Source organism: Manis javanica, chromosome 12, assembly GCF_040802235.1.
Source record: "Manis javanica isolate MJ-LG chromosome 12, MJ_LKY, whole genome shotgun sequence".
Taxonomy (NCBI): domain Eukaryota; kingdom Metazoa; phylum Chordata; class Mammalia; order Pholidota; family Manidae; genus Manis; species Manis javanica.
The window spans coordinates 28622280-28649638 of NC_133167.1; the positions used below are offsets into that span (position 1 = coordinate 28622280).

The 27359-nt window shown below is 38.8% G+C and overlaps 1 protein-coding gene across 10 annotated transcripts in view; it reads right to left on the reverse strand.

The window, feature by feature from the left end:
- PARD3B (par-3 family cell polarity regulator beta) overlaps positions 1–27359 on the reverse strand; it is a 1156296-nt gene that overhangs the window by 117578 nt on the left and 1011359 nt on the right. For all 10 annotated transcript variants that reach the window (XM_037009251.2, XM_037009249.2, XM_073218305.1 and 7 more), the window contains one exon: positions 26415–26717. In XM_037009251.2, coding sequence (XP_036865146.2) covers positions 26415–26717 — 303 coding nt within the window. The remainder of the gene's footprint in view (positions 1–26414; positions 26718–27359) is intronic.

Below are 27359 nucleotides of genomic sequence, written 5' to 3' on the forward strand. Positions count from 1 at the left end.
ATTTGAAAGCTGTCCCTAGATGTATTTTATGTGTGGAAATTATCTGTGACAGTCCCAATCAAAACAGAGTTTCATTTCACTTGCAACATAAATGGACGATACAATGGGTTACCTTGAAAGTTAATCGTTTTGCCCAATTGATGGTTAAGGTATTTTCTAGTGACTTTCTCAGAGGTTGCTATTCTTACACTTAGAAAATAAAAGTAGGTTTTCACTGATAATGCCTTAAAAAAAAAAGCCAATACCTGTAACTTAAGGAAAATATGTATATAGCAAAAAGAGATATGGATATATCAGTTTGAAAACCTGGCTTTGGTTATATAAAACTGAATGCAAAATGATAAACCATATTTCTTTCTGTGGATCTACATATGTGCCCGAGCAACTTTATGCTTCCCAGCAACGAGCATCAACACGGATCCATCTACAAAGATGGAACTACGAAGAACACTTCCCGTCTCTGGACTAAAGGGTATGATCAAAGACACATCTTGTAATTTGTCAACTGTCAGACTGCAAGGATCAATTCTCCCTTCTGATATCTGATACACATCATTCCTGGGCCTGAAGAATCACAACAGACTTTGTTTTAAAGAATATTTTCATGTCCACCCATCTGACACAGGCCAGCATGCTAAGAAATCTATTTAAGAGTTTCCCATGATTCTACTGTAAATTCCATACAATTTTTCATACTATTTAATGTAGACACCAAAATCACTTTCTCTGCCTTGTCCCACAAAGAATCCTACAACCTCCCGGAAGACAGGACACCCACCTGTGTGCAACTTCACTCCTTTTAGCAGTAGGTCTTCAATCGATTATCAGCCAGAGGACCAAGGTGGGAGGGGAGATTGTTCTGGAATACTGATAGGTCCTTGCACATAGTCCTTGCCCCTTCTTCAAAGGTTTTGAGATTACTTTTGTATGAAAGGGATTCTCTTTTATTTAAGGGGGATTTCTGCCAAAACAAACCAAGTTTATAACAATAGCATAGTTACAAATTTTGGTATTTAATTGGAGTAAGGGAAAAACATCACAAAGTATGTGCATAAAATTCTATTGCTAAAAGCTTTTAAGAAATCTCAGAACCCAAGTTCTTATTATCTAAGGGCAGGACTACCTGGAAGACAGACAAAAGAGATTTCCAATGTGAGAATTTAGGGAGAGTCAGACTAATGTTCTAACTCCTGAAACCCGGGGTGAGGATGAAGCGTTCCTGCAGCGGTGAGCAGAGGGAGTTTGTGGGAGGATCCACGGGCAGTTTGGTTAACAAAGAAGGTCTGAACAGTCAGAAAAAAGAAGCTCAAAGGGAGCTAAGGAGCCTCGTGCAACAGATGATAATGACATCAAAGATTTATTGTTTATTTAATTGTTAAAGCTAATTGGAAGAGGAATAAAGGAGGATAGGCCACTGCTGGGAGGAGATGCTTTGACATGATAGCAGCAGCAGAGAAAAGGCAGAGCAACCTGAACTCCTATTTTGCTTCCATTAAAGAATTGCAGAACCATGTAATTTTGAGGCTGGAAAGAAGTGCTGAGATCACTTAGTCCCGCCCTCTTGTCTTTATAGCTGTGAAAAGATGCACAGAGACATTAAGTGACTCATTTGACATCTCCATCAAGGGAAGGCAGAAGAGAGGCAGAGAAGAAAAGGACAGTGGGAGGGAGGGAAAAATACACAGTCTAGGATGCTTTAAAAGCATTCCAGTTGCTGGTACTCACAAATTACACCCACGGTTTTGAAAGAGTTGGAAGGTATGCCCCTAGAAGCATAGACGGTGTTGTTGAAAAATTACAGACAAAGGGAGATGTGTCCAGTCACTAGAGGTGAGCAAATCACAGTCAATTTTTTTTAACTGTTGAAGCAAGCTTTAGAAGAACTAGAGGACAGTAAGTCCAGTGTTCAAGTGGCATTTTCAGGAGTATAACAGTAAAGGTGACTAGAGATCACCAGTAGGAGTCAGTGACAGATACTCAGTAGGGTAAAGAGATTTACAAAAATGTAATTGCTAAGGAGAGCCCCTTCTCTTGGTGTAGCATCCAGATTGGGCAGACTGTGGCTTCTACACATTAAATACCACTTTGTGCCCTTAAGAAGTATTTGAAGCTGAGACTAGACAGTGGAAACAGTGACCTGTTGTGTCCCAGGAACTTGACTAGGAGGCATTTCCTAGCAGAACAGGAACAGGCTACGTTTCCCCAGTGGTGACAGCCCAGGATGAATAGAAACCAGTGGGATCACTGAAACCCAAGAATCAGTACAGATCAGAAGGAGGAGGCAGCCAGAGGGAGGCTGTGCTGACCAGGGGGCCAGACAGGTCATATTAGCTTGAGAGGGAGGCTGACCAGCACGAGACTGTGGCCAGGAAGGTGTGAGATCTTGAAGCCGTGAAGCTTAGAGTAGAGCCACTGGAATCACTCATTCATTCAGTATGTGTTTACTGAGTACCAGATGACCCAGGAACTGTTTGGGACTGGAAATACAGTTCCTACTTCAAGATCTCACAGAGGAAACAAACAGTCACAGGGAATTTCAATCTATGAGCCTGCTGTGCTCCAGGTACACACGGGAAGCTTTGGGAGGCTCACTGAGGGGTGGAGTGTCCGGGCTAAGTACCTAATGGCACAGAGGATTCCACCCGGAAAAGAACAAAAAAAGCAGACACAGGGAGAAGTGGAACTATAGCCAGTGAGAGCAATGGTCTTGGGTCATGCAGCTAAAAGGTTGGGGTCCTTAGGAAACTGGGGAGGATGGGGAGAGTTTCAGCCAGAAGAGAGCTGGATAGAGAGCTGTATTTGGAGACGTTGACTAGGAGGCAAACCTTTATGTGGGGGGACTACACATATTTCCTATCTGGAGACTATGCATAGATGGAGCGCAGGGCAATGTTCCCTGTCTCAGTTAGAGAGCACCCCAAGTAGAGTGCAGTCCAGACCAGTGCAGCATGCAAAGGGAAGGTGTTGCACAGCATCTCCTCCTTAGGGATATGTAGTCCACAGACATGACAGCTGTGGAGCTTCCTGGGAAAGCACCCAGGTGTGTGGCTCAGGGAGGTGGAAGCCTCAAGAAGCACCCCCAGGTTTCTGGCTTGAGCAGCTAGGTGAATAATGGTGCCATCTCACAAGGTATCACATGTACAGAACAGCAGCAATGGTAGGCATAAAAGGCTTATAATTAAAAATGGGTATTAATAAAGTGTGGACTGAGTCTGTCATTATGTAAACTTCTAGAGACATGTTATCTTGAGATGATCAGTTTGCTGAGAATAAGAGTTAAACCCAAGGATAGACAAGGTTCTGCTCTAACACACTGCCTTTCATAATTCCTGGCTAGAATGAATACCTATTGGTAAGGAAGAAAAGATTGTAGTTATGTGAGAGTCCCATGGGTGTTATACTCCTGTAATAGGTTAATATATGCCTGAATTAGTTGTTAACAAACCTTTATGTGGGCGGGCTACACATATTTCCTATCTGGAGGCCAGACTCTGTTCTCCAAAGGTAGAAGTCTTTTAAGCTGAGCTAGATCATTGGCTCTGTGCTCCTTCCAGACAAAGTCACGGACAGATCTGGGCGTGCTCAGACCTGAACCCTGTCTATCACAGCCCACTGTGAGGTTACCTTACTGAGTAGCAGCTGGTGTTTAAAGTGGGATACATCTCTCTAGAGATAGAAAAGGTCAGGCTGACAGGTTTGTCTGTTCCCTGGGAGTGGGGGTGGGTTGTTTGTCTTTTTCTTACTCTGGCCTGTAAACTTTGTGAGAAGAGGAACTGTGGTGTCTGTTAGCTGTTTGGAATTTAACATAAGGAAAAGCTTCCTGCCAAGGGAGCTGCCCTAAAGGGAGAGGGTCCTCCCATTATTCCGGACTCTCTTATCTAGAAAACCTCAAACTGAAGCATCAGCCAATATTGCGAGTATGTGGAAGGGATTCCAGGGCTGCCCAGCAAGGCAGCCAATACTCACATGTGGCTAGTGAACGTTTGAAATGCAGTGAGTTAGTCCAAACTGAGATGCTCTGTAAAGTGTAAAATGCAAACTGGATTTTGAAGACTTAGTATGAAAAAAGGACTGTAAAATAGGTCTTACAATAATCGTTTTGAATACATGTCAAAATTATATTTTGTATCTGTTGGGTGGAATAAAATATATTATGAGTAATTTTACTTTTTTAAGTGAGGCTACTAAAAACGTTAAAATTACACACGTGGTTCGCATTACATTTCTATTGGACAGAGCTGCTCCAAAGTCCAACAGACCCTGTCTCGATACGTGGTTGGGCCGAGTGCTTCTGTTCTCCACTTGGACTGTTTCCCACATACAGAAGAAAGTCTTGTTAATGGAGACCATCTTTCTGTTTGTTCTATTCTAGTGTCATTTTACATAATTAATAAATACACTGATATGTAACCCCACCTGTCCACCCCCCCAAAAAAATTCTTGTTTTTCTCTCTTTCCACTAAGTTAGATATAGTTCTAGTGGTGTCAACTTTTCTTTTGCTGTTGAGGAAAAAAAAGGAACAAATAAACAAATAATTTAATCTAAAATACTGGCATTCAAACAAAAATATCAGAAAGAACATACTCCAGAAAATTTTGGGCTTCTTCAGGGTACAGGTCAATGAGGATGATATCCTTCATCAGATAAGTGAAGACAGTATTTAAGTTAAAATAATACCAAGCCACAAATATTAGGATGGGATACATAATTTAAATGTAATTGGCTTTAAATCAAATGGCAGAATCAACAGAACCTCTGAGACTCTTATTTGAATGGGGGTGGTGGAAAAAATGGATTACTTATTTGTAATGACAAAACTTTTCTTGGCAGTTTTTTTTTAACAGTGCTTGAGGAAAGAAATTCAAATTTATGCCCATTCAACTGTGGAGCTAGAGCATGTTGCTAAGGGGCCAGAGACCTCTCTGAGTGCAAGAGGTCAGAGTCCAGACATTGGTGCAGACTCCAGCTTTTACAATACAAGTAAGACAGAAAGAGAGCCACCCTCTCCCTTCCAGGAACAATGCTAGCAGTGCCAAAAATATGTTGGCCTCTGAAGAAACAAGCTTTCTCACACATCTCACCAATATGAGGAAATGAGACAGCTAAAACTTCTGAAGTTTATGGAGAGGTTTGCCTGTATTTATTTGCAATGGTTTTTAAAATCTGTAACAATTCAGCCCCGCCTGACTCTACATCCTTGCTAATCACAGTGCCATCCTTGGACCAGCAGTATGAGCATCACCAGGACCTGGTTTGAAATGCAGAACCTCAGGCCCCACCTGGGCCCTCTGCAATTAAAATTTGCTTTTTTATAAGATGCCCTGGTGATTGGAATGCAATGGTTCAAAAAGCTAAGCTTTTGCTTTGTAGAATATACTTCTCTGTCATGCTGCTTGCTTTCTGTCTGGTGAACCCCATCGAAGGTGACCTCCTGCCTCTGTACTCTGCCTATGAAAAGAGCACCAATGAGTTAGGGATCCTGGTTGGACAGATTTCACACTGTCACTGGTCAATTAATGCAGCTTTTAGTTGCAATTATTGGACATCACTGCTCCCCAGATGCTTCTAGCATCTGCAAACAAGTTTTTACCCCATTCCTTCAGGGGAGCAGGTTTACTCCCAGAGGATCTGTTTTCTTTCCTTTCACATTGTTCAATTTTCACCAGAATAGAAAAGCTTTGAATTATCAGTTTTTCTGAAGTGAACTGCTCCGGCCTTTCTTAAAGTAGAATGTACTTGCTGCTCAACTGCCTGTAATTGCAGCAAGAGCTGTTGCTGACCTGGGGACTATTATTGAGCAGCGTGCTGTTACTTTCCACAGGGAAAGTTTATAGATTTGGACTTAATACACACAGGGGAAAAAAGAGTCCAGATAATGAAATGGAATTTTAGAGGAAGAAAAATAATTTTTAAGAAAGAACACAACAGTCCACATAGCACAGTGGTTAAGTGTCTATGCTTTGGATTCAGGCTACCTAGGTACCCATCCTGGCTCACCCCTGGTGACATCCATCCAGCTCCTTACCCTCTCCACGACTTAGGTTCCTCATTTGTACCTAGGCAATAGTAATAGTAATACCTGGTCAGGTGGTCAGGAGGTTAAATGATACCTGCAAAGCAATTAGCATAGTGCCCAGCTTATAGCAAATCCTTAATAATATTTAATATTGGCACTTATTATGAATAATCCTTCATTTTGTTTCTGATCAAGATTCTGCAATTTGGTCTCTGACTTGTATGACATTAGGTCAGACTTCAGTTGTATTGAACTAAAGGTGTAGATGCAAATATAATGAAACAACTTCTTTAAAAGCTGCTCAAATGTCAAACTGCTCTCCTCTTTAGAACGGGAGGAAAACTATTGTGACTTATTGGAGATACACCAAGATCCCACTATTATGACAGTGCAGGGACAACGCCGCAACATTACGAAGCACATCGCTGAACCCGGGGCAGCCCAGTGTTGACTAATTAACTACTCCAGGCTCCCAAAGGGTCTCATGGGTGTTTTAAGGTTCCACCAACCCAAGGAAGGCTGAAGAAGAGGAAATAGGATTAACTTCTTGATTAGAAGGATGATTAAACGCTGGAATAGGATGCCAAGGGAGGCTGCAGGATTTCCATCTCTAGGGAACTTTTAAACAGGCACTACAACTGTCTGGCCTGCATGATTTGGGTCTTCTGCCTGGAATCAGGGGCTTGAAGTGAATGAACTCAAGAGGAAAGAAAATACATTTTAATGTTAATTTTTTTGATAGGTAGAATTAATTTCCTTGTAGTTTATAGGAAAAAGCACTCCAGACTGCCCCGCACCCTCACTCTGAGGTTCCGAACTCCCATCCCTGGTCACTCTAACTACCCAGCATGGCTGTGACTTACTTGTTGACATGCCCATTTCTCCTTCACTGGACTATGTGGTGTCTGAGCCTGGGACACAGTCATGGCATGGCCACACATTAATACCTGGTGCAGGAGAGGAGGGTGGCCACTTAGTTGGATGGATGGAAAGGCATGTAAAGGAGGCACTGATGTTCTACTACCCAACTTGCAGGTAGTTCGTTCATTTATTTATTCAGCACTTACTGAGTTGAGCTGTGGTAAGTGAATTGAAAAGAACATTTTCAAAGCAGCTGCTAATCCTCCCCTAAGGAACCTATGGTGGTGCCAGATGCCCAAAATATATGCTTCCACACCAAGAAGGCTGGCAGTTGTGGACTTGAGGAGGTGTCCACTACAGGTTGAAATAATATTCTGCAATTTTTTTGTCTCGCTTACAGAATTACAGAGTGGCTTCTTAAAAACTCCGTGGGTTCTGCTTACTCTGACTCAGAACCATACAACACACAGCAAGGAAATAAAATATGTCTGGTTACCTGGTATGAAGGCTTTAGTGAAGATCCTTTTGATCAAACACTTTTCTAGTCCATTTTCCTACTTGGCAGGTTTTACTTCAAAGGAACATTCCCAAAGCTACTGTTGGGGCTGCATGGTGTGTGAGAGGGGTGGGTTTCAGGAAGGTCTGTTTTGTTAAAATGCTCTCTTGGTAAACAGAAAGACCACAGTCTATCCAGATTTCAGTTTCAGCTTGCAAGTGACTGGCCTATAAACATAATTTTTAACAGCTTTTCTTCAGCAACTCTGACTGTTTAATTAATCTTCAGCCATTAACCATTCATTTAAAATGCCACTTACGAAATCTTAATTTTGCACATTATCAGCTGGTTCACAAATAGCTAACCATGAGCAGAAGCATAATGATCTCTCTCTCCCTGTTCTTAGAGCTCACCAAGCTTATAGCCAATTTTGGCTTCTTAATTAACCATATGCATATTAGCATTTAAAATTAAATGAGAGTTGTTTTTCTTTTTTTAAAGAATTAATTCCGCAGTGAAATGTTAATACTAACATCATTCTGCTGCCTTCCGAAGGGCCTGAAGGCAGTGCCTGGCCAGGCCACTGCTACTCTGGGTGCCCAGAGGTGACACACACATGCAGGGATGTTCTTCACCCAGTTGAGTTCCCCTCACTGACTACACTCTTGCAATGATATTTTGGATCCATTGCGTAAATTCTCCAGCTTGTATGTTTAAAGAAAAATTAGGACAATCATCACCAAAGTATTCCTTAGCACTGGGCATTCAGAAATGAAATATCCAGCAGCACGTCCTTGTTTGGTGGCCGACCCCAATTAGGTGAGTTAGGTCAAATGCAGTCAGAGGGCAAGGAAGCATATTCAGGGCCAAAAATAACGATCACTTGATGCTGGAATGAACTTTTTCTCTAACTAGGACTTGGTTATTAGTATCTACAGAGAAGTTACTTGTAGTCTCACAGGTGTCATGTAAGGTCAAGGTACAAATTGAAAGCTGGGCACAGACTTGTTCAGGTTGGTGCATCACTGTACATGGAAGGCTTTGGCCTGCGAGCCAGGGCCGGGGTCACGTCAGAGTTCTGACGGATGGCCCACATCAAAACCAGCTCCAAACTGCAGGGACTAGACTCTGACTCAGTAACTGATTTGATTGGTGGCAGTGATATACTTCCAGACTGTGTATGCTAGGCTTTGGAGAATTAGGGAAATCTTGGGCAGTTTTGTTTTTCTTTTATCCAAATACAGAGACACCAAGGACAGACACAGATAAAGAATCACAACTGAAAATTATGGTGCATCATCTACTACAAGACCATCTTCCTGGAAAGAAGAAAACTGTTAGAGTGTTCATTAAAAATGTTTTACAACATCGTGGGAGTGAAAATGGGAAAAATAGCAGACCGTTTTCTGAATCACAATGTAAATTGAGGTACAGCACCTCAGAATTCCTAAGACACGTAGTATAGGTGACACATCAGTGGTTATGACTCTTGTTTTAGTTATATTATACCTGTGCAAATTACTGAAACTGATTTTGACTGAGAATTCATGTGCAGGTGTAAAAAAAAAAACAACATTAAGAGTATAATTAGAAACAGAAATGTACTGATTGACGAAAGAACTTAGAACCAAACATGCACATAAACAATTTGAGTCTCAGCAAACTTGGCATTTTGTAATCCTGTTAGCAATTCAGTTTTTAATCCAAGTAAGTACTTAAAATACAAACAGAGCTTGACTCTGCAATTTCTGAGGCTGTATTCCAAGAGAATGACAATAATTTATTCTCCTAGAAGGCCTTTTGGATGGAAAGGAATCATGAAAGCTTTTCAAAGAATAATGCATAAAATCCTCTGAGCTAGATCTATTCTGTGATTCCTTCACTCACTAATTCATTTAACAAACATATTGTGTGCCTCCTATGTGCTAAGCTTCGGAAATACAGATATTTAAGGTAAGTTTTGCCCATAAAGGTATAGTTCCGTTAGGCAAATGTGGCAGTTACCTACAAAGCTTAGTGTGAACTTCAGCATTTTCCCTTTTGGGCACTCCCTGGGCATTTTCCTCTGGGTTAAGGAACTAATGGTGACTGTTATATGGCTGAAGAAAGAAAGACACCTTAAGCTAGTGATTCACCAAGTGTGGAAGCCAGGTCAGCAGTGTCACGACCACCAGCAGCTTATTCAGAATGTCAGTTTTAGGGTCCCATCCCACACCTGCTAAATCAGACTCAGGGGGAGCCCAGATATGTGGCTTAACAAGCACTCCAGGTGATTCTTTTGCAAGCTCAAGTTTGAGAACCATTACCTTGGAACATTAAAAGCTGACTTTAAACTGTGGGAGAATCACTTATCAGATTAATAAGGCATCTCACAGCTCTGAGAGTGAGTGATGGGGTGGGAAGTGGGTTAGGTCTCTGGGAGCTTGGAGGTGCACATCCCTGATTCAGCTGAGAATGGTGGGCACCCTGAGATGCGGTGCTGAGGAAAATGGGAAATCTGTGCTAGGTGTACCTCTCAGTGCAAAGAAGGAAGGTGCCATGCAGGCTGACTGACCCATCACATTACTAAGCCTTGGGTTGCGGTGCTCTCCCTGGTGTTGGTAAAAGGATCTCCTTTCACCTCCTCACTCATGCCACAGCTCCCTGCCACACCAGGGCTTTCCCCCCATGCTGCTCTTCCCTCTGGAATGTCTTTCACTCCCCTTTTACCACCAAACTCCTAACCATTCACTTTTCAAGTCTCAACCGATGTGCCACTTTCTGAGCTAATCCTCACTTTATCCTTGACAATATCAAATATGTTTATAGCACCCTGTGCTTTTCCTTGGTAGCACTCACAGAATAGTTATAATTACTTAATATTTGTCTCCTCCCCAAAATCTTATGTTCCATGGCAGTAAGGATTATGTCTAACTCCTACTGAATAAATAACTGTTGAATGAATTAAGTAGTGTAAATATCAGTGTATATTTAGATTCAAATTTAAAATCATTTATGAGAGTGTACCAGGCCCTGTACATGTGGCTTTCACATATATTAGCTCTTTTAATCCTCTAACAACAAAGTCTATTAACTATAAATTGACATTATTGACAATCAACCTTAAAAAAAGGATGAGGGGGTTCCATATTTGGTAATGGTGGAGTAGCCTGCTGCATTCTCACTTCCATGAGAAGAATCAGAACAGCTGGACATATTTGGAACAAAAAAACCTGCTAGAAGGCACTGGAGACTTCCCAAAGTAGCCAGAACTTGAGGGGCCAAGATTGATTCTGAAAAGCAGGCAAATACATTGAATCAGGTCCAATATTCTGTAGCACTTCTCTCTGAAAATCTTTGTTAATTTGTAAGTGGCACAGAATAAAATATTAAAGAAATGACCAGAGTTTAATGGCTAAAAGACTTGGATACTGAGCAGAGATTTTAACATTACCATAGGGTTAGGAAGATAGAAATTAGAGTTCATGGTCTGCAGAGAAAAGGGCCTGGTAAATAACCCAGAATTCCAATTAAAATTACAGAAAAGGTATACTCCAGGGGTATGAGTAAACTACAAATAGATTGCCCCTTACAATAAATAAAACCCAGTTTACAGCTATCTAATTTGAAGACTAGATTAAGGCAGTATGACCTACTCTAACTGCCTGTTAGAAAGCAAAAATAAATCCTCTCTGGAGAAAGATAACATCAGTCTGAGATTATTTTCACAGTCTTTTTAAGCACTATGTCTAGCATTCAATCAATGCATCCCAGAAAATAGTACCAAATGATGAAAACCAAGTGGAAAATAAAATAGCATAAGTAGGCCTACTACTAATCCAAATATTTATATTATTAACATGATTCTTAAAGTAACTATAATTAACATATTCAAGAAAAAGATGATAAAAGGGTGAATTTTGTTGAGGAATAGAATCTCAGGGTAAAGCAATCAAATATATATTCTAAAACTGAAACTTACCATAACTAAAATTAAGAGCTCAACAGATGGGCTTAATAGAAGATCTGGCTGAGCAGAAGGTAGGATTAGTATACGGGAAGAGAAGCCACTCAAAAATAACCAAAGTGAATGGGACAGAAACAATATTTGAGAATTTATATAAGTGGAGAGTTTTCCCAAATTGATGAAGGACGTTAAACCACAGATATAAGAAGGTTTACAAGTCCGAACCCAGTTTTAAACAGCAACACACATACACACTGTAGTAAAACTGCTGAAAATCAAAGAAAGAGAAAAATTTTCAAGCAATTGGAGATAAAAAAAATCATTATCTTCAAAGGAGTAACTTGTCCGATGACAGACTTGCCATAAACACTGAAAGTCAGAAACCAGTAGCGTGCTGTCTCTAAATGTTAAAAGATTAAAAAGACTTGGTCACTACATAGCCAGAGAAAATATCCTTAAAATATAAAGGTGAAACAAAAAATATTTTAAATCAAATAAAAACTTAGGGGCTTTGCTACATTATAAAAAATACTACAGAAGTTACAAAGGTCAAAAGGAATTATATCACAGATGGAAGCAAAGATATTAAGAAAGAGATGATGACAAATAGTAAAATAAATGGTTGTCATGTAAATAATAATTACAGTGTACTGTAGGGCTCAAAATATAGGTAGGTGAGAGGTGAGATGTATTAAAGTATTTCAAGTTCTGTGTATTGTTCAGGAAGTAATGAAAGTACTAATTAATCTTGGTCTACAATAAATCAAGAAAGCATGTTATCATCTTTTGACTACTAAAGGTATTAAAAGAAGAGTAAAAGAATGTGTAACAAACTCAGAGATGTAAAAAAATTAAGTCATACAAAATGCTTTATTAATCATCTTTAAAAAGGCAAGAAAGGAGAGAAGAATAAATATAATTATTCTACGGACAAGTACTAAATTGTAAGGTAGAGATTAAACTAAATTATATCTGCACTATCATTAAATGTAAACAGATTAAATACTGCAATTAAAATAAAGATTGACTGGAGAGTAAAACAAAACAAAACCTAACTATATGCTTCTTACCAAGACAAAATTTAAATGTAGAGATTAAGAACTATTGAAAGTAAAAAGATACACTAAGCAAAAATTAAGCAAAAAGAAATATGGTATAGCTATATGAATATCAGCAAAGTAGGCTTTGAAGAAGTAATTATTACTAGAAATAACATGAGTTGATTAATAATAATAAAAGGGTCAATTCTGTAGGAGTATATGACAATCTTAGATTTATGTGACCATATTAACAAGCGTCAAAATGCATAAAGTAAAAATTGGTAAGACTAAAAGGAAAAAATAGATAAATTCACAATTATAGGAGGCTATTTTAACTTTAAAACAGAAAGTAAAAAATCTACAGAGCATATTCTTGGATCATAATGGGGAAAAACTAGAAATCAACAATAGAAAGATGATAGGGAAATAGCTCAACAGCTGGAAACTAAACAACACATTTCTAAATAATCTATGGGTCAAAGAAGTCTCTAGGGAAATTTAAAAATACATTGAACTGAATGAAACAAAACTCAACATATAAAAATATGTGGGATATAGATAAAGCAGTGCTGAGACAGAAATTTATATTATTAAATACGTATATTAGAAAAGCAGAAAATCTACCATAAATAATCTAAACTCCACTTCAAGAAACTAGGAAAATGAGAGAAAAATATAACACAGCAAGCAGAAGGAAGGAAGTAATAAAGAACAAAAATCAATGAAATTGGAAGCAGAAAAAACACCACAGAAAACTAGTAAGAAAAAATAACTGGTCCTTTGAAAGATCAATAAAATTGACAAGTCAACAAGACTGACAAAGAAAAAAGAGAGTACACAAATTACAAATATCAGGAATGATATAGGATATTACTACAGACTGTGCAGTTCAGTAAGGGAATATCCCATCAATAGAATAACAAAGGAATACTGTGAACAATTCCACAAACATGAAGTGACAACTTAGATGAAATGGACCAACTCCTGGAAAAGTAAAACCACAATTCACAGATTATGATAAAATCTGAATAGCCTTATCATTACTAAGGACAACGAATTCATAATTAAAAACCTCCCCCAAAAGCAATTGCTAGGCTCAGATACTTTTGTTGGAGAAGTCTACCGGATGTTTAAGGAAGAATTATTCCCAGTTCTATACAATTTCTTCCAGAAGAAGAGAAAGTAAGACTTCCTTGCCCATTCAGTGAAGCTAGCAGTACTCTGATACCAATCCCAAGAAGAGTGCAAACTAAAAAAACAAAACAAAAACTACAGATAAATATTTCTTATGAATATAGTTGCAAAAATTCTGATCAAAATATTAGCAGGCAAAATTAAGTAATACAGGAAAATAATTATATACCATGATCAAATGGGTTTTATTGCAGGATGCAAGGCTGGTTCATTTTGGAAGGCAAAAATATCATCCAACATACTAACAGGCTAGAGAAGAAAAAGCATATGATCACATCAATTGAAGGAGAAAAAGCATCTGACAAAACTCAGTGCCTATTTATGATAAAAATCCTCAGAAAACTAGGAATTAAGGAGAACTTCTTTAATTTGATAAAGACATCCACAATAAATCTACAGCTAACATCATACTCGGTGGGGAAAAGACCAAATGCTTTCACCTTAAGAAGGGGAATGAGTCAAGCATGTCCACTCTTACCGTTGTTATTCAACATAGAAATGCAAGTTCTAGCTAGTGCAAACAAGGAAAGTAAAGGAAACCAAAGGCATACAAATAGGAAAGGGAAAAAAACAGAACTTATATTCACACAAAAACCTTAGGTGATTATTCATAGCAGATCCACTGGTAATAACCCCAAACTAGAAGCAACTAAAATGTCCCTCAACAGGTGAATGATTAAACAAATTGTGGTGTATCCATGCCATGGAATACTACTCAGCCATAAACAGGAATTAACTATTCATACCCACAACAACTTGGATAGCTCTCAAGGGCATTATTTTGTGCAAAAAAAGAGCCAATCTCGAAAGGTCACATACTTTCTCAAGTATGTGATTTATGTAGCATTTTAGAAATGAAAGAATTGTAGAGATGGAAAACAGATTAGTGATTGTGAGGGATTAGGGATGGTAAAAAGAAGGGTGTATAACGATAAGGGGGCAGCACAAAGGATATCTTGAGATGAAATAGTTATGTATATTGATTGCAGCAGTGACTATACATGTGATAAAATGGCACAGAACTATACACACATAGATCGATGTCAAATTCCTGGTTTTCATATTGTATTATAATTACGTAAGATGTAACCACTGGAGAAAACTGGGTGAAGAGTACAACAGATTTCCCTGTACAATGTGTGCAACTTCTGTGACTTTAGAAAAAGGTCAAAATAAAAAGTTAAAAACTAATTGTAACTATATATAAATATGGCTATGTGTGATAAATATAAGCCTATGGTTATGATAAAAGCAAATAAAAATACATGAGGTCATGTTGGTGAGAACTGCCCATCCAATATGAAGGAAAAAAATTGTAAATGGAGCAGTAAGAACTTTTTGGAAATCTTTGCCTGACTTCACTTCATTCCTAGGGAATTAATAGTAATTTGAAGGGCATAATGGTATAAATGCTCAGATTAGCATATACAGTATTAACTTAAACCTAAGTGGTGCTTATTAACTGCCAGACGCTGTGTTTTAGTTCACACATATAAACTGAGTTACATTCTTGTAATAATAGTCTTACGTAGGTACTATGATTATGCTCATTTTATAGATGAGGAAACTAAGCCAGAGAAACAGTAAGAAATCAGTGGAGGGACTGGTGTAAGGATATCCAGTCAGGCTTTGTTCTAAAGACGGACATGGCTCAGGCCTAGTCCACCTACTGACTTTGATAGAGAAAATCCACTGCAAATCCATTGAAGAAAATACCTTCCTAGCCTTGTGCTTAGAGGTCTTGGCAGTTTTGAGGGTGAGGGTCTAAGTAATGGCCAACTTTGAAGGGATCCTGAGTGCCTGCCCAGGATTGCTTGAAAGCCTGGGCAAAATGATGGCTCTTGAATTCTATTTCTGGTGGGTTCACATCAATCCTCCGTCAGCTCTCCAGAGGTGAGGGTATTTCAAGCATATAAATATTAAAACATCTCTTTAAGATGCTGGATATTTATGAGTATTAACATTAAAACTATCTTTCACTGCCCTTTCTCATTCCACTGATTATTTATTGTTTGAAAAGGTAAATACAGGAAAGCAATTGACCTAACAATGGCCTATTCTTGATTACACATTGCATTAAATACTGAAATGATAAAGAGGGCACTTCGGAATCTGTCTTTAATATCAGCAAAGATTGTGTAATGAAAAAGGTATGTGGTTTAGCCTAATAGATGAATGCAAACCACAGGTCACAAGAGGCCTGGAGTATGTGTGCTAGATCAGCTCAAATCTAGCACTACTACAGAGAAGTAGGTCAAAGCCCAAGGCTTCTGATATGTCTTTGTACCTCCATAGCCTTAAGAAGGGAGCTTTGCACATAACAGGCATCTAATATCTTTTTAATGGAAAGATTGAATAAATGAAGGAAGGAAGGAAGGAAGAAAGGGAGGAGAATATCTGGCAGGAGAGGAGCAACATTCATGTTATTTGACATAGGCTTAGTGACTTCCAACATTTTTTACTGCAATCTGCACTGAGAAATGCATTTTGCAACATGCCCTACTACTTAGCTACACACACACCCTTACACATATGTACACATATACATTTTATATTTAAATTTTAAAATTATGAAATAATTCTTACACTTAATATAATCTATGGAATGATCTTTTCTTTAAAAAAAAAGGTTGGTTGATTCCACTAAACTGATTTCAAGATGTACTTATAGGTTACAACCTACAGTGTGAAAACCCTAGCAAAGCTAGAAAGCTCATACATGGGTTTTGGAGTCAGACCTCGGTTGGAAACCTGGCTCTGTCAATTTATTACCTGTGTCACCATAGGTACGTTTCTTAATTTCTCTGAGCTTCCAATTTCTCATTTTGTGGAACAGATACCTACTCTATAGGATTTCTGTTACCTCTCTAAAGCTCTAAAGGACAAATCTGAACATAGCATTTCCATTTCAAAGGCTGCCTGTTGCTCTTGAGCTAAAGTCTAAATGCTTTGTCTTACATTATATGACCTTTAGCAAACAGTCTGTGTTGACCTTATTTCTTGCCTCCAGCTGTCCTAATTTACATACCACACTCCAGCTCTTCTGATATTTGCAGTTCCCTAAATGAACCATGTTTTTTCTTTGGGCCTTTGGGCATGTATATTCTTTCACCCACTTGATTAATTTCCAGTTGTTCTTTAGGTTGTAATACAGATTCTTTCAAGGAGCCTTCTTTGACCACCCAGATCTGCATTTAGTGCCCCTCTCATGTGCTCCAATAGCATCTCTGGCTTATCTGTATCATCTCATCGCACCATTACCATTACGAAATATTAGCTGCATCCCTCTAAATGACTCAATATTCTGTTCTATACTCTTGGGGTTATTTATATGCATAAAAAAATCCTCACATCACCTTGGCAAACAGGATAAGCTAGATGAACATATCCTAAGAAATAGGTCATTTGCTTGAAAAACAGTAAAGCTAATGCTTAAATTATATTATATTATTGAGCTATATGTTAAGAGGATTATGGAACTAAACATAACTGTTTAGGAAGGTCCTTGATTGCATCAAGATGTTGACCCTTAAAGTCATGGGTTTGGGAATCTGTTAGATTCCATCTGTTCCATGGTTACTTGGTTAATGGCTAATTTCTCAATAATCCTTTTAACATATAGCTCAGTGATATATAATATTATTATATTAAGAAATCAGAGCAACTTTTGGCAAGCGATCCTCAAACATGTTTTCTAAATACCAGTGGTTGGGGATGGTTGAAGGGGTGGAGGTCTTGGAAATGGATGGTCACTGAGTACAAACTCTCCTTGCCTAGCTCATGTATAATAAAGGAGAAGGTTATCTACATTTGTCACCCTTGGAAGCTGACAGCTTAGACAGACATAAGTCTAGCATAGTCCCATGAGTAGGGCTCTCAGAAGATGGAAAAAATATTAATGAGAACATCAAGTTTTAAAGAGGGGATGGAAGAAAGTAGAGTTAATGGTATATCGGTTACTATTAGCACTTATCCGGTCATAGAGATTCTTTCATTAAGAGATTTCTCATTATTGTTTAAAAGTCACTTAAAAATTGATGGTAATATGCTCTAAGAAAAAAAATCTGATTGCTTTGTTCAGCTGATGAATTTTAACTCTCTATAGAAATGGCATTTATCACGGGGATTCCAAAACTGAAAGAGATGACTTTGCCTCTGTTTGTAGAAATTAAAAAACCACACATCTCCAAGTAATCTACTGTATTCATTGTTTGTGTCCTTACCCACAGCCTTACAAAGCTGTGAGTCAAGTGAGAGAAAAAGAGTCATCAAACTAAAATAAAATTCACAGGAAAAACCACAGAGAAAGAGACTGGGGACAAACAATAGAGGCATGAGCTATGCAGGACAAATGCATCGCTCTGTGAAATGTCAAATCTGAAATCAAGAAACGAGGAATCAATTATCCTCCATTGCCTGAACAGCACAAGATATGTTCACACCCAGCTGTACCCACCTGGCAGTTGAAGCTTTCCTGTTAACACTTTTTCTTTACTTCACCATCCTTATCTTAGAATTTCTCCAAACATAATTTTTCAGTGGTCATGAAAACTGAGAATGTCTCCCTCTTGTTTTACTTAAGTGATACTAGAAATTATTCAGACTGAAATACTTCTGTTCAGATATAAAAAAGGGTCTGTCTAATAAGGATAGCCTCCCACAGGGAGTTAATAAGAATATATTTGAACAGAGTGCAATGTGTCATTACTCTATAACTTTGGCTTTATTAAATGAGAGTGAGAAAAAGAAGTCGTGTAGAGGTGACCTGTTTGTGTAGGAGTCTGTGGAGCAGCTCTCTGAAAGCCGCGTGCAGCTGCTCTCTCCGCTGCTTGTGTTTACTAGGAAGGTGACATACTGTTGCTCAGTACCTTCTGTAACTGGAAGAGACCTTTAAATACAGTTTTTGATAGTGAGAAGTTGTTGGGGTCTTCTGGGAAATCTTTTCAAGGGGATGAACTTGACTGGGATATTCCATCTGCCATTTTCTCCTTGAAAGCAGACATGAAGCCTAGGGCTACAACAGCCATTTAAAATCATTATGCAACACAAGAGAAGCCTAACTATGGGGAAAGCAAAGGAGAAAAATGAAAAGAGGCCCCCTCATGAGGCCAGGGCTACCTAAAATCCTTAAGAGGTGAGACATATGAGTTGGGTTTTAGGTTGCTTGCAGCAGAACAGAATCTGACTTGACACACTGGTGTTATTGACAGCTCTTCTGGGGCACACAGAAACTGGGCTAGTCCATCCTGTGGACAACTGTTGAGCCCAACTCCAAACCAAATGGACATTCCAGTGACATGGCAGGAAGACAGTGTTAGTTCTTATGACAAGTTTAGGGACATCTAATGAGTTAGGGTTTTAACTAGCAATTGACAAAGTAGGTACATGTGTAGTAACTGTGCTCTTCACTTATGCAGATGATATGACAATCTAGAAGAATCTGAGCTGTTTTCTAGGTTTTCTTTTTGCTTTTTATCCCATCATTTTCTTTTCTGTTTCTACTTTTTTGTTTCTGATGATTGAAATAAACCAACATGAATTTGGCTTGGAATTAGGAATTAGCTGTTAACCAAATAACCATGGAACAGATGGAATCTAACAGATTCCCAAACCCATGACTTTAAGGGTCAACATCTTGATGCAATCAAGGACCTTCCTAAACAGTTATGGTTAGTTCAATCATCTTCTTAACATAGAGCTTAATATATAATATAGTCCAATAATATATAGTCTAATAGCCTTCCTAAATAGTTATAGTCAACATTTTTTGAATCAGGCACTGAAATAATTTCATTATTATTCAAACTATCCAAAGAAATGGAGTATTTTCTTGTCCCATTTTATAATGAGGAAATGGAGGCTTTGAAAAATTAAAACATTTCAGCCAAGTTCCTAGAAAGACCAGTCCACAGACTCAGGCCTTTCCCAAATTGGATGCATATACAATTTAATGCTCTAATATATGCCTCTATTCTAGTGGAACACATTATACTGTAATTATTTGTTTATGAGACAGTTTCAACTATTAGATCAAGTTTCTTGAGGGTAAGGATAGTTTCTAAACTTCTTTGTATGACCTGTGGAATACAACAGATGCTCAATAAAAGTTTTCTGTAAACATTGATGAATACCTTCTGGGAATCAAGGTTGTTTAATTGGACTATTGAGGAGTTGAGTGCTATTTGCCAGTTTAATTTCACAGCTGTAGTATTTAAATTAAGTATTTAGTAAATGGATATTAAGTATCTAGTATTACATGGGCCCACAGGAAATCTTATTTCATAATTAAATCTAGATGGACACATTATCTGTGAAACCTGGAAGAGAAAAAAGTTATGTTCCAGGATTCACTAAGAACAAGAATTTCCTTTCTTGTCAGGTTACTAGATTGCTAAATCAAGGGATTCTCACAAACATGGTGTACCTTAATATTAGTAAGATATTTGACAAAGTCTTCCATGGTGTTCATGGATGAACTAAAGAATGTACACGGAACTGTAGGCTGGATTAATAGTTAACTGAACACCCCAAAGGGTGCTGATTAATGGAAGTCTCGAGTGACAAGTTGCTGGATTGTACTTGATATTGATCAATGCCCTTAGTGATATGGATGAATCCACAGTGATTAAAAATGAGGATGGTATAAACCTAAAAAGGATAGCTAATATATTGGAGGACAAAAATCAATTTCTTAAAATATCTTTATTGGTTATAACAATGGGCTAAACCTACCATGCAAATATTTAACTTGGAATAAAGAGAATATCCTACATTAAAAAAAATATCACCGTACAAATAGGATTTTGCACAGTATATTGGGGAATCCGCTTGATAGCAACTTAAGTAAAAACAAAATAGAGCTCTTAGTTTAAAAGTACAATTTAAGCCAATAATGACAGCTGATACAAAAATTAAAGCTACATTAATGTCTAAAGCATTAAGGCCAAAAGATACAAGAGTTTTGTTGATTTTCTGTTTTCCCACATTCTGTATCTGAAATCCAGTGTCCAGTTCTCCATGCCATGTTCAAAGAGGACACTCATAAACTAAATAAACTCAACAGACTTGAGCATATTCAGAATATGTCTACCAAGAATGTGGTATGATGTATCAATATGTCTACATGTGTGGGGTATAAGTATATACCATACTATAATATAATGTAATATTATAAGTGATGAAGATAGAGGAGTTTATACTAAAGAAACGATCATGCTTTTCAAGGTTGTATGCATATTTTCTTCATCCTTATACCCAGTTTTAAGTACAGACCCTGACACATATTTGGAATTCAGTAAATGTTTGATAATGAAGGTGGTCATAGAAGGTCACTTCAAATATTTTCAGGACTACTACTTGAGGCTTAGCTTCTGTGCCAGGTAGGTCAATCCAGCATCTATGGTAGATAATACATGGAGACAAAATTTGGGTGGATATAAAATGAGAATTTCTATATCAATTAGAGTGATTTGAAAGAGAAAAAGAATGCTTCATGAATTCTTGTCACTGGAAGTATGCCAAAATGGGTCGTGACATCCTATGAGGGATTTTGGGGAGAAGATACCTCTGCTGGATGGACATGAAGATGTGACCACCTAAGTTCCCATCCAACTCTAAGATTCTGTCAAATCCATTCATTCAATCAAAAAATATTCATTGAACGCAGACTGCTCTAGGAACCGAGGAGATAAAGGTGAGCAGAAAGCAGGCAAGGTTCCTACCTCCTCGGAGCCTGGAGTTGAGACCATTAGTCTCCCAAATGGGCTCCATTTGAGGGGAGGAAGAAAATATTAGAACTATTACTTATATTTTTAAAAAATTCATTATTTTATTAATTTCTATATTTGGTATGTTTTATAATGCATATAATGCCTTAATAAGGTAAGTGTATGTCACTTAGAAACAAATATATACCTACTTTAGGGAGTTAACACCCAAAAACATTTTTAGTGAGACAAACACATTTGGCAGCCTCTAGTAAAGAATGCCAGATACTCCTGTGGACTGACACGAAACAGCAACTGCCTTAAGAGCCACACACACCTCTGCTCCCCTCACTTGGGACTGTTCTAAACTCATCCAAGCATACAGCTGTAATGTTCATATATTGTGGGGGCCCTTTAAATGCTGGGGAAACCCCGAGGAGCTGTCAGCTTTCAGGGACAGAAGTTAACCTCCTCAGTGTTCAAATCCTGGAAAAACTAGCACTGAGGATCCATTCCTATGATTCTGTCACAGTGGCAAGGATTTTTATTAGCCACCACCATTTATACAGATGAATCCTTTAGAAGCTAAGTTTTTCTTAGAAAGCCTGCAGGTTCAGGGCCAAGCCTGGAGAAACGGGGAGGTGAGAGGAAGAAGTTGCCCCTGTTAGGAAGCCGCTGTGGGCCACACACCTATGATAGTTCCTGTGACATAGAGGCATATGGCCAAATAGAGGTTTGCTTTATACAGAGATGCCACAAGTGAAAAATGTAAAATCATACTTAACTACTACAACATGTCAGCCCTGTGACATTATAATCTTCCTTCTGCAGATAAGGAGGTAGGGATAAACTATCTAGGCTATTTAGGAAGAGATTGAGTTTCAGAATTAGGTCTCACATTGATATCCTTAGGGAGCCCCTTCCTACCCAACTCCTGTCCCACCTCTCAGGATGGAGTCCCAACCCTTCATCAAGGCCTACCAAGGATCCTCCAGCTGCCTTTTGCCCAGATATGTGGCCCTCCCATTTTACCTCTTGCCATTGACTCCTCTCACTTAGGTTTCTCACTGAGTTTCTTGCTGTTCCTCTAACACACCGTGCTTCCTCCCACCTCCTCGCTGCTCTCTGTGCCTCCACCCGACAGCCCCCACCGTGGCACATACCCTGTGCTTCCCCGAGGCAGCACCTTTCCACTGTGTGTTCCCATCTTTGTAACCACCACCTGACTGTAAGCTCCATAAGGAGGGGGATGTATCCATCTTCCTCTTTGTTTCCCGATGAACCCCATATTGAACTCAGATCCTGGCACTTAGTAGACACTCAAAAAATATTTGTTGAAGTATATGCATAAAGATGAAAAATGGCATCTTGGAAAAGTTAATTTACTTTAGGTCAATGCAATGGTGTCTAGAAGAATATTTATTCCAAATTCCAGGTCATCTTTATTCCAAAGCCCATGATTTAACCTGCCATTAGCATGTTGGGAGCCCAGATGGATGTCACTACCTAACTGGGTACTAGTTTCCTTAACTAGGAAATGATACTGAGGTTCTATATAACAATGTGGGGTAGGGAAGAGAAGACTGAAACACAAAGAGATCTAGAATATAGTCCTGACTCCATGCTGACTCACTCAATTTCTCTGGGTCTCAGTTTCCGCAGTGTTAATATGAGAAGGTTCTTCTGGCTGGTCAATGGATTCTCTAGTTAGCTCTGAAATACTATCATGTAAGGAACTTCTAAGTTGCAACCTTTTCCATCCTATAACAACCTGGGCCCTCTTTCTCGCCAAGCTGACTAAGTAAGTTCTCACTTCCTAATCAATTCTCTTCACACTGCAATTCCGCCTCTGCTCCTATCTAGCTACTGAAATTGTTCTCTCTCAATTAATTGATGACCTGTTAGTGGCCACTCCCCAGTCCTCCTTTCAGTTCTCATTCTACTGACCTCTCCAAAGGATTTGAAAGCCTCTCCATTGTGGTCTCTGCTAAACACCTTTCTCTTAGTTTAAACAAAGGTTTTTGGCTGCTTCTTAATTTCTCCTGCCTCCAGCACCACTCTCTCATTCCAGGACCTTTCCATCCTTTACCACCATAATGGTATCTTAATTTGTCTCAGTCTAACCATCTTCCTCTTTGTCTGCCATCAAGCTGGCAGAGCTATTTCCCCCAAATACATATCTTCCAGCTCATTCCCCGGCCGTGACACTTTGATGGCTCCACTGTCCACAGGATTAGCAAATACAGAAGCACCCACTGTACACACACTACTGCTCATCCTTCTGGAGCCCAGGGGAGACATCTTTACTGAGGCAGAACTTCAGAATACTTCTTAACACAGATTTTCAGGCAGTTACTACCAATCCATAGGTGCACACGTGATGGAAACTAGTCACTCACAATCTGGCTCTAACCTGCTTTCCAGCCTCATTTCCTATCCCTTTTTCTCCTATCCACGCTCCATGTTCTGGATGCTTCTGTGCGCCCCCTAATACGCCATGCTCTTTCAGGCTACTTCACCCTTGTTCATCCTAATTATTCTATAAGGAAAACAATCTTTCTACTGGATCTGGTCACTTCTTACTAATCCTTTCAGAGCCAGTTCAAATATTACTTCCTTTTGGACACCTTTCCTGACTAGCGGAGTTGGAAAAGAAAAATTTCTTTTTCTTCTGTTTATATTACATTGCAGTTACCTATTTCCACATGTGTTGATTCTCTTTCACTAGAATATGACTTCCTCTGGACTGAGACCATACCTTAGTCATCTCTGTATCTTCCCTAGTGTTTACTACAGTAGCTGGAACACAGTAGGTGCCAAACAAATGCTTACTGAATGAATGAAAGACTTAACAGATGACAAAGTGAATGACATGTCTTTAGTTGAGTACCTAGTATGTTTAAAACTCATAGTTCCTGCTTATGGACACTGTTAGGGACACACCCACAGCAACTATCTTCTTAGACTTACCTGGTCCTGGGCATATGAGGAAAGTTCAGAATTTCATTGATAAAGGCAGTAATAATAATAATAATGATAATAGTGATACAGCTAATGTTATTGAATGCTTATTATGTACAAATAAAAAAACCGCTTGCTTTAAGGCTTAAAGAACAAGGAGCAGAACAATCTTTAAATATAATTAGAGAAGAACAGAATAAAGAGAATTTTCAATGTAAAGAGTTATACTTTGATCTACTATCCAAAAATATGACAGCTGTCTAAAACTTCGCTGAATGAGCTTTAGATCATTTATTAATACAATGGAGTCAGAGCCAAAGGAAAGACTATGGCTTATCCATGTGTCTCAGCTGGGTAGTAAATCATATTTTTTCCTGTTATCATTCTACAGTAGCTACAGTTAACATTTTCCTAAGAAACCTCATTCCTAGTTAAATCTATATGGATGAAAATTAGCTTAAGATAGCGTCTCCTAATGTTCCAAACAATAACCAAGATGTGTAGGGGGAGAAGCATTGGATGAAAAAAATTTGGAGAGCGTCTTGCTGATTTTTGTATGCTTCTTAGAGACTTATAATGCATATTAGCATGTTGTGGAAAGAAGACTGCAATAAGAAAACCTTCTCTGCATGGTTTAACCCAGAATTCTCCATATGTATTTGACTAGTGACTTTTTTTTATAGAAGGCCTTGTATTTATTCCCATGCAATTAGTATTGGGAAATACCAGCTTTGGAGGCTCCTAGAAACAGCTCCTCTGTGCATGTGTGTTCTGTGTGTTCTGGCAGTGGGCACATGCAGAGGGGACTGCTCTGAAGACCTGTCTGCTTTAGGGAAGGTAAGATGGGCTGTGATCTGGGCCAGAAAAGACTCACGTCTGGTAGTAGTATTTACATGATATAATTTCAACCCTATATAAAGGCTTGGGAGAAAAGGCCAACTCTTAATCAACTGTTTGAATTAACAGTTTAGTTATTATGGCTGTTTCACACAGTCACAGGAATTTATATTTTCATTTTATCCCAAAGAAAAACTTGACCATCTTTCTTTAACCTGGAAGCTTGACAGTAAGAATTAAAAATTGCTCCTTCCTTCCCAGTTGGTTATTGGAAAGGCTCTGAAAGGTAATCAGTCTTGTGAAGCTACACTTTACAGTCTGCATAAAAATGCCATGATTTCCCTTCCTCTCCCCAACCTAATTGAAAGTGCATAATATCACCCAGCTGGGGAAATGTAAACGGTAAACATACGCAATATATCATGCTATCACACAAAAGCTGGTTACTAATAGGCACTGGGTGCTTGTCAGGACCAAAAGAAATCTGGAAAACAAGTCTTTTCTTCATCTAGAATGACAGCTCGTAGTGCCTGCCACCCTTCCCCCCTTACCTCCGCCTCCAGACTTCAAGCTACAGCCGGATTAAACTGAGGTCAGTCAGCTGTTCCTGGTGTGTGGGTCACCTAACAATGTATATTGACTAAATCTCTTTTATATCAGCTTTTCAAGACATGAGGTGTTTTGCTTTTGGCAGGAGGTGGGGTGGAATCCTCTTGTTCCCTACCTATTTCGATTGTCCTGACAGATGGTCCTATTATCTTTTTCCTTAGCTGCTACACTTAAAGATCCTCAGCCTTGTCACCTCTTATCTTTCTGTAGTTCATCAAACTCCTATTGCCAAGATTATCTCCTTTTCTACCTCTGATCATCCATGAAAATCTATCCAGCTTCACATTTTCCTTGCGGATAAAATCCCAATCTTACTTTTCAGAGTCCTCTGTCCCTCTGCAACTACCTATAACTCCACCTCAATTACACCTACTTGGAATTCATCGTTCTCTTCTCTGATGCCTCCCCTCCAAGTGTCAGGCCACCTTCTTGGATGTTTTTTTCACAGTAGGGCTCTTAGAAGAAAGGACAATATTCCTTCAAAGTTTTCCTCATTATTACCCTGTCACAATATTCTTTCAAAAATTGCTCCCTGTTGCACCATGAACTCAACTACGACTATCCATTCATGCCCGTTTATAAATGGCTATTTTATTTTTGACTGCTGATACCTGTGGGTAGATCAAAGAACAGCTCTTGTCAAGGGTACTGTGTCATTCAGTTTTAAAGAGTGAAGGATATATTTTTATCTGCTTCAGCAACAGAGATGATTTGAAACTTACTGAATTAAAACTATACATCCATTACCTGTCAGCTGGCACCGGTGGATGGTATGGTTTGTTGACCTTGGCATAGAGGCCCTCTAAGTGGCCCTTCTCTGGAGAGAGTGGACGGCCATCCCGAGGGTAACCCAGTGGTGCACCCCGAGGGGGAGATGGAGGCCTATAGATGTTTGCTGATGCACACGGTTCCCGGAAGTGGTTCACTCTGGCATAATTGGGATCCATTTCATCGTCATCCATATCATGCAGTGATCCAACTGCACCCGTAGCATAATCAATAAGGACTCTTGCCTGCTTTTCCCTTAGCTCCTGATGCTTTGCTCCAATCCTGAAAAATGTAGAACAATTAGCAGAGATGTACATGAGTTTTATGTGCTAACATGATGATATACTTTCCTGAATCTATGTTAACTTTTCCTAGTCAGTCATTGAGCTGTTACTTTCCTGCTTACTCAAAATCACACCAGACAGAAATGCCAACAGCATATTCCACAGGATAAATTTTGTATCTTTGACCTTTCCTTGTTACAAGGTCTTTAATTTTATAGTCACACGACAGGTATTCTGACATGTTGGCCACTGACCACTTGGCTAATGGCAGAGTCAGAGGATGATTTTCATTAACATTCCCTCCTTACAAATTGGGGTGTGCTTGTGGGAACAGTACAGCTTTGCTCTGATATTATGGAATTCTTCCTTGGGAGAGAAATGCATGTTAAAGAGCCCATCAGAATCTTAAACTTTGCCTGTGATTTTGTTATTTGGTACCCTAGAGTTTCAGTGATTCTTTTAAAGAAAAGAGCTGGCAAAAATTGACTGAAATGTGAATAAAAGAAGTACAGAGGCTTTCTGGTCACTAAAAGCAGTGGGATCAGAGGTAATTTATTAGAGACTCTAAGTTTTTGGTTACACAAATGGGGATAATTGTGTCTCATTGTATAGTGGGGGCTAGGGACAGAGTAAAATAGTG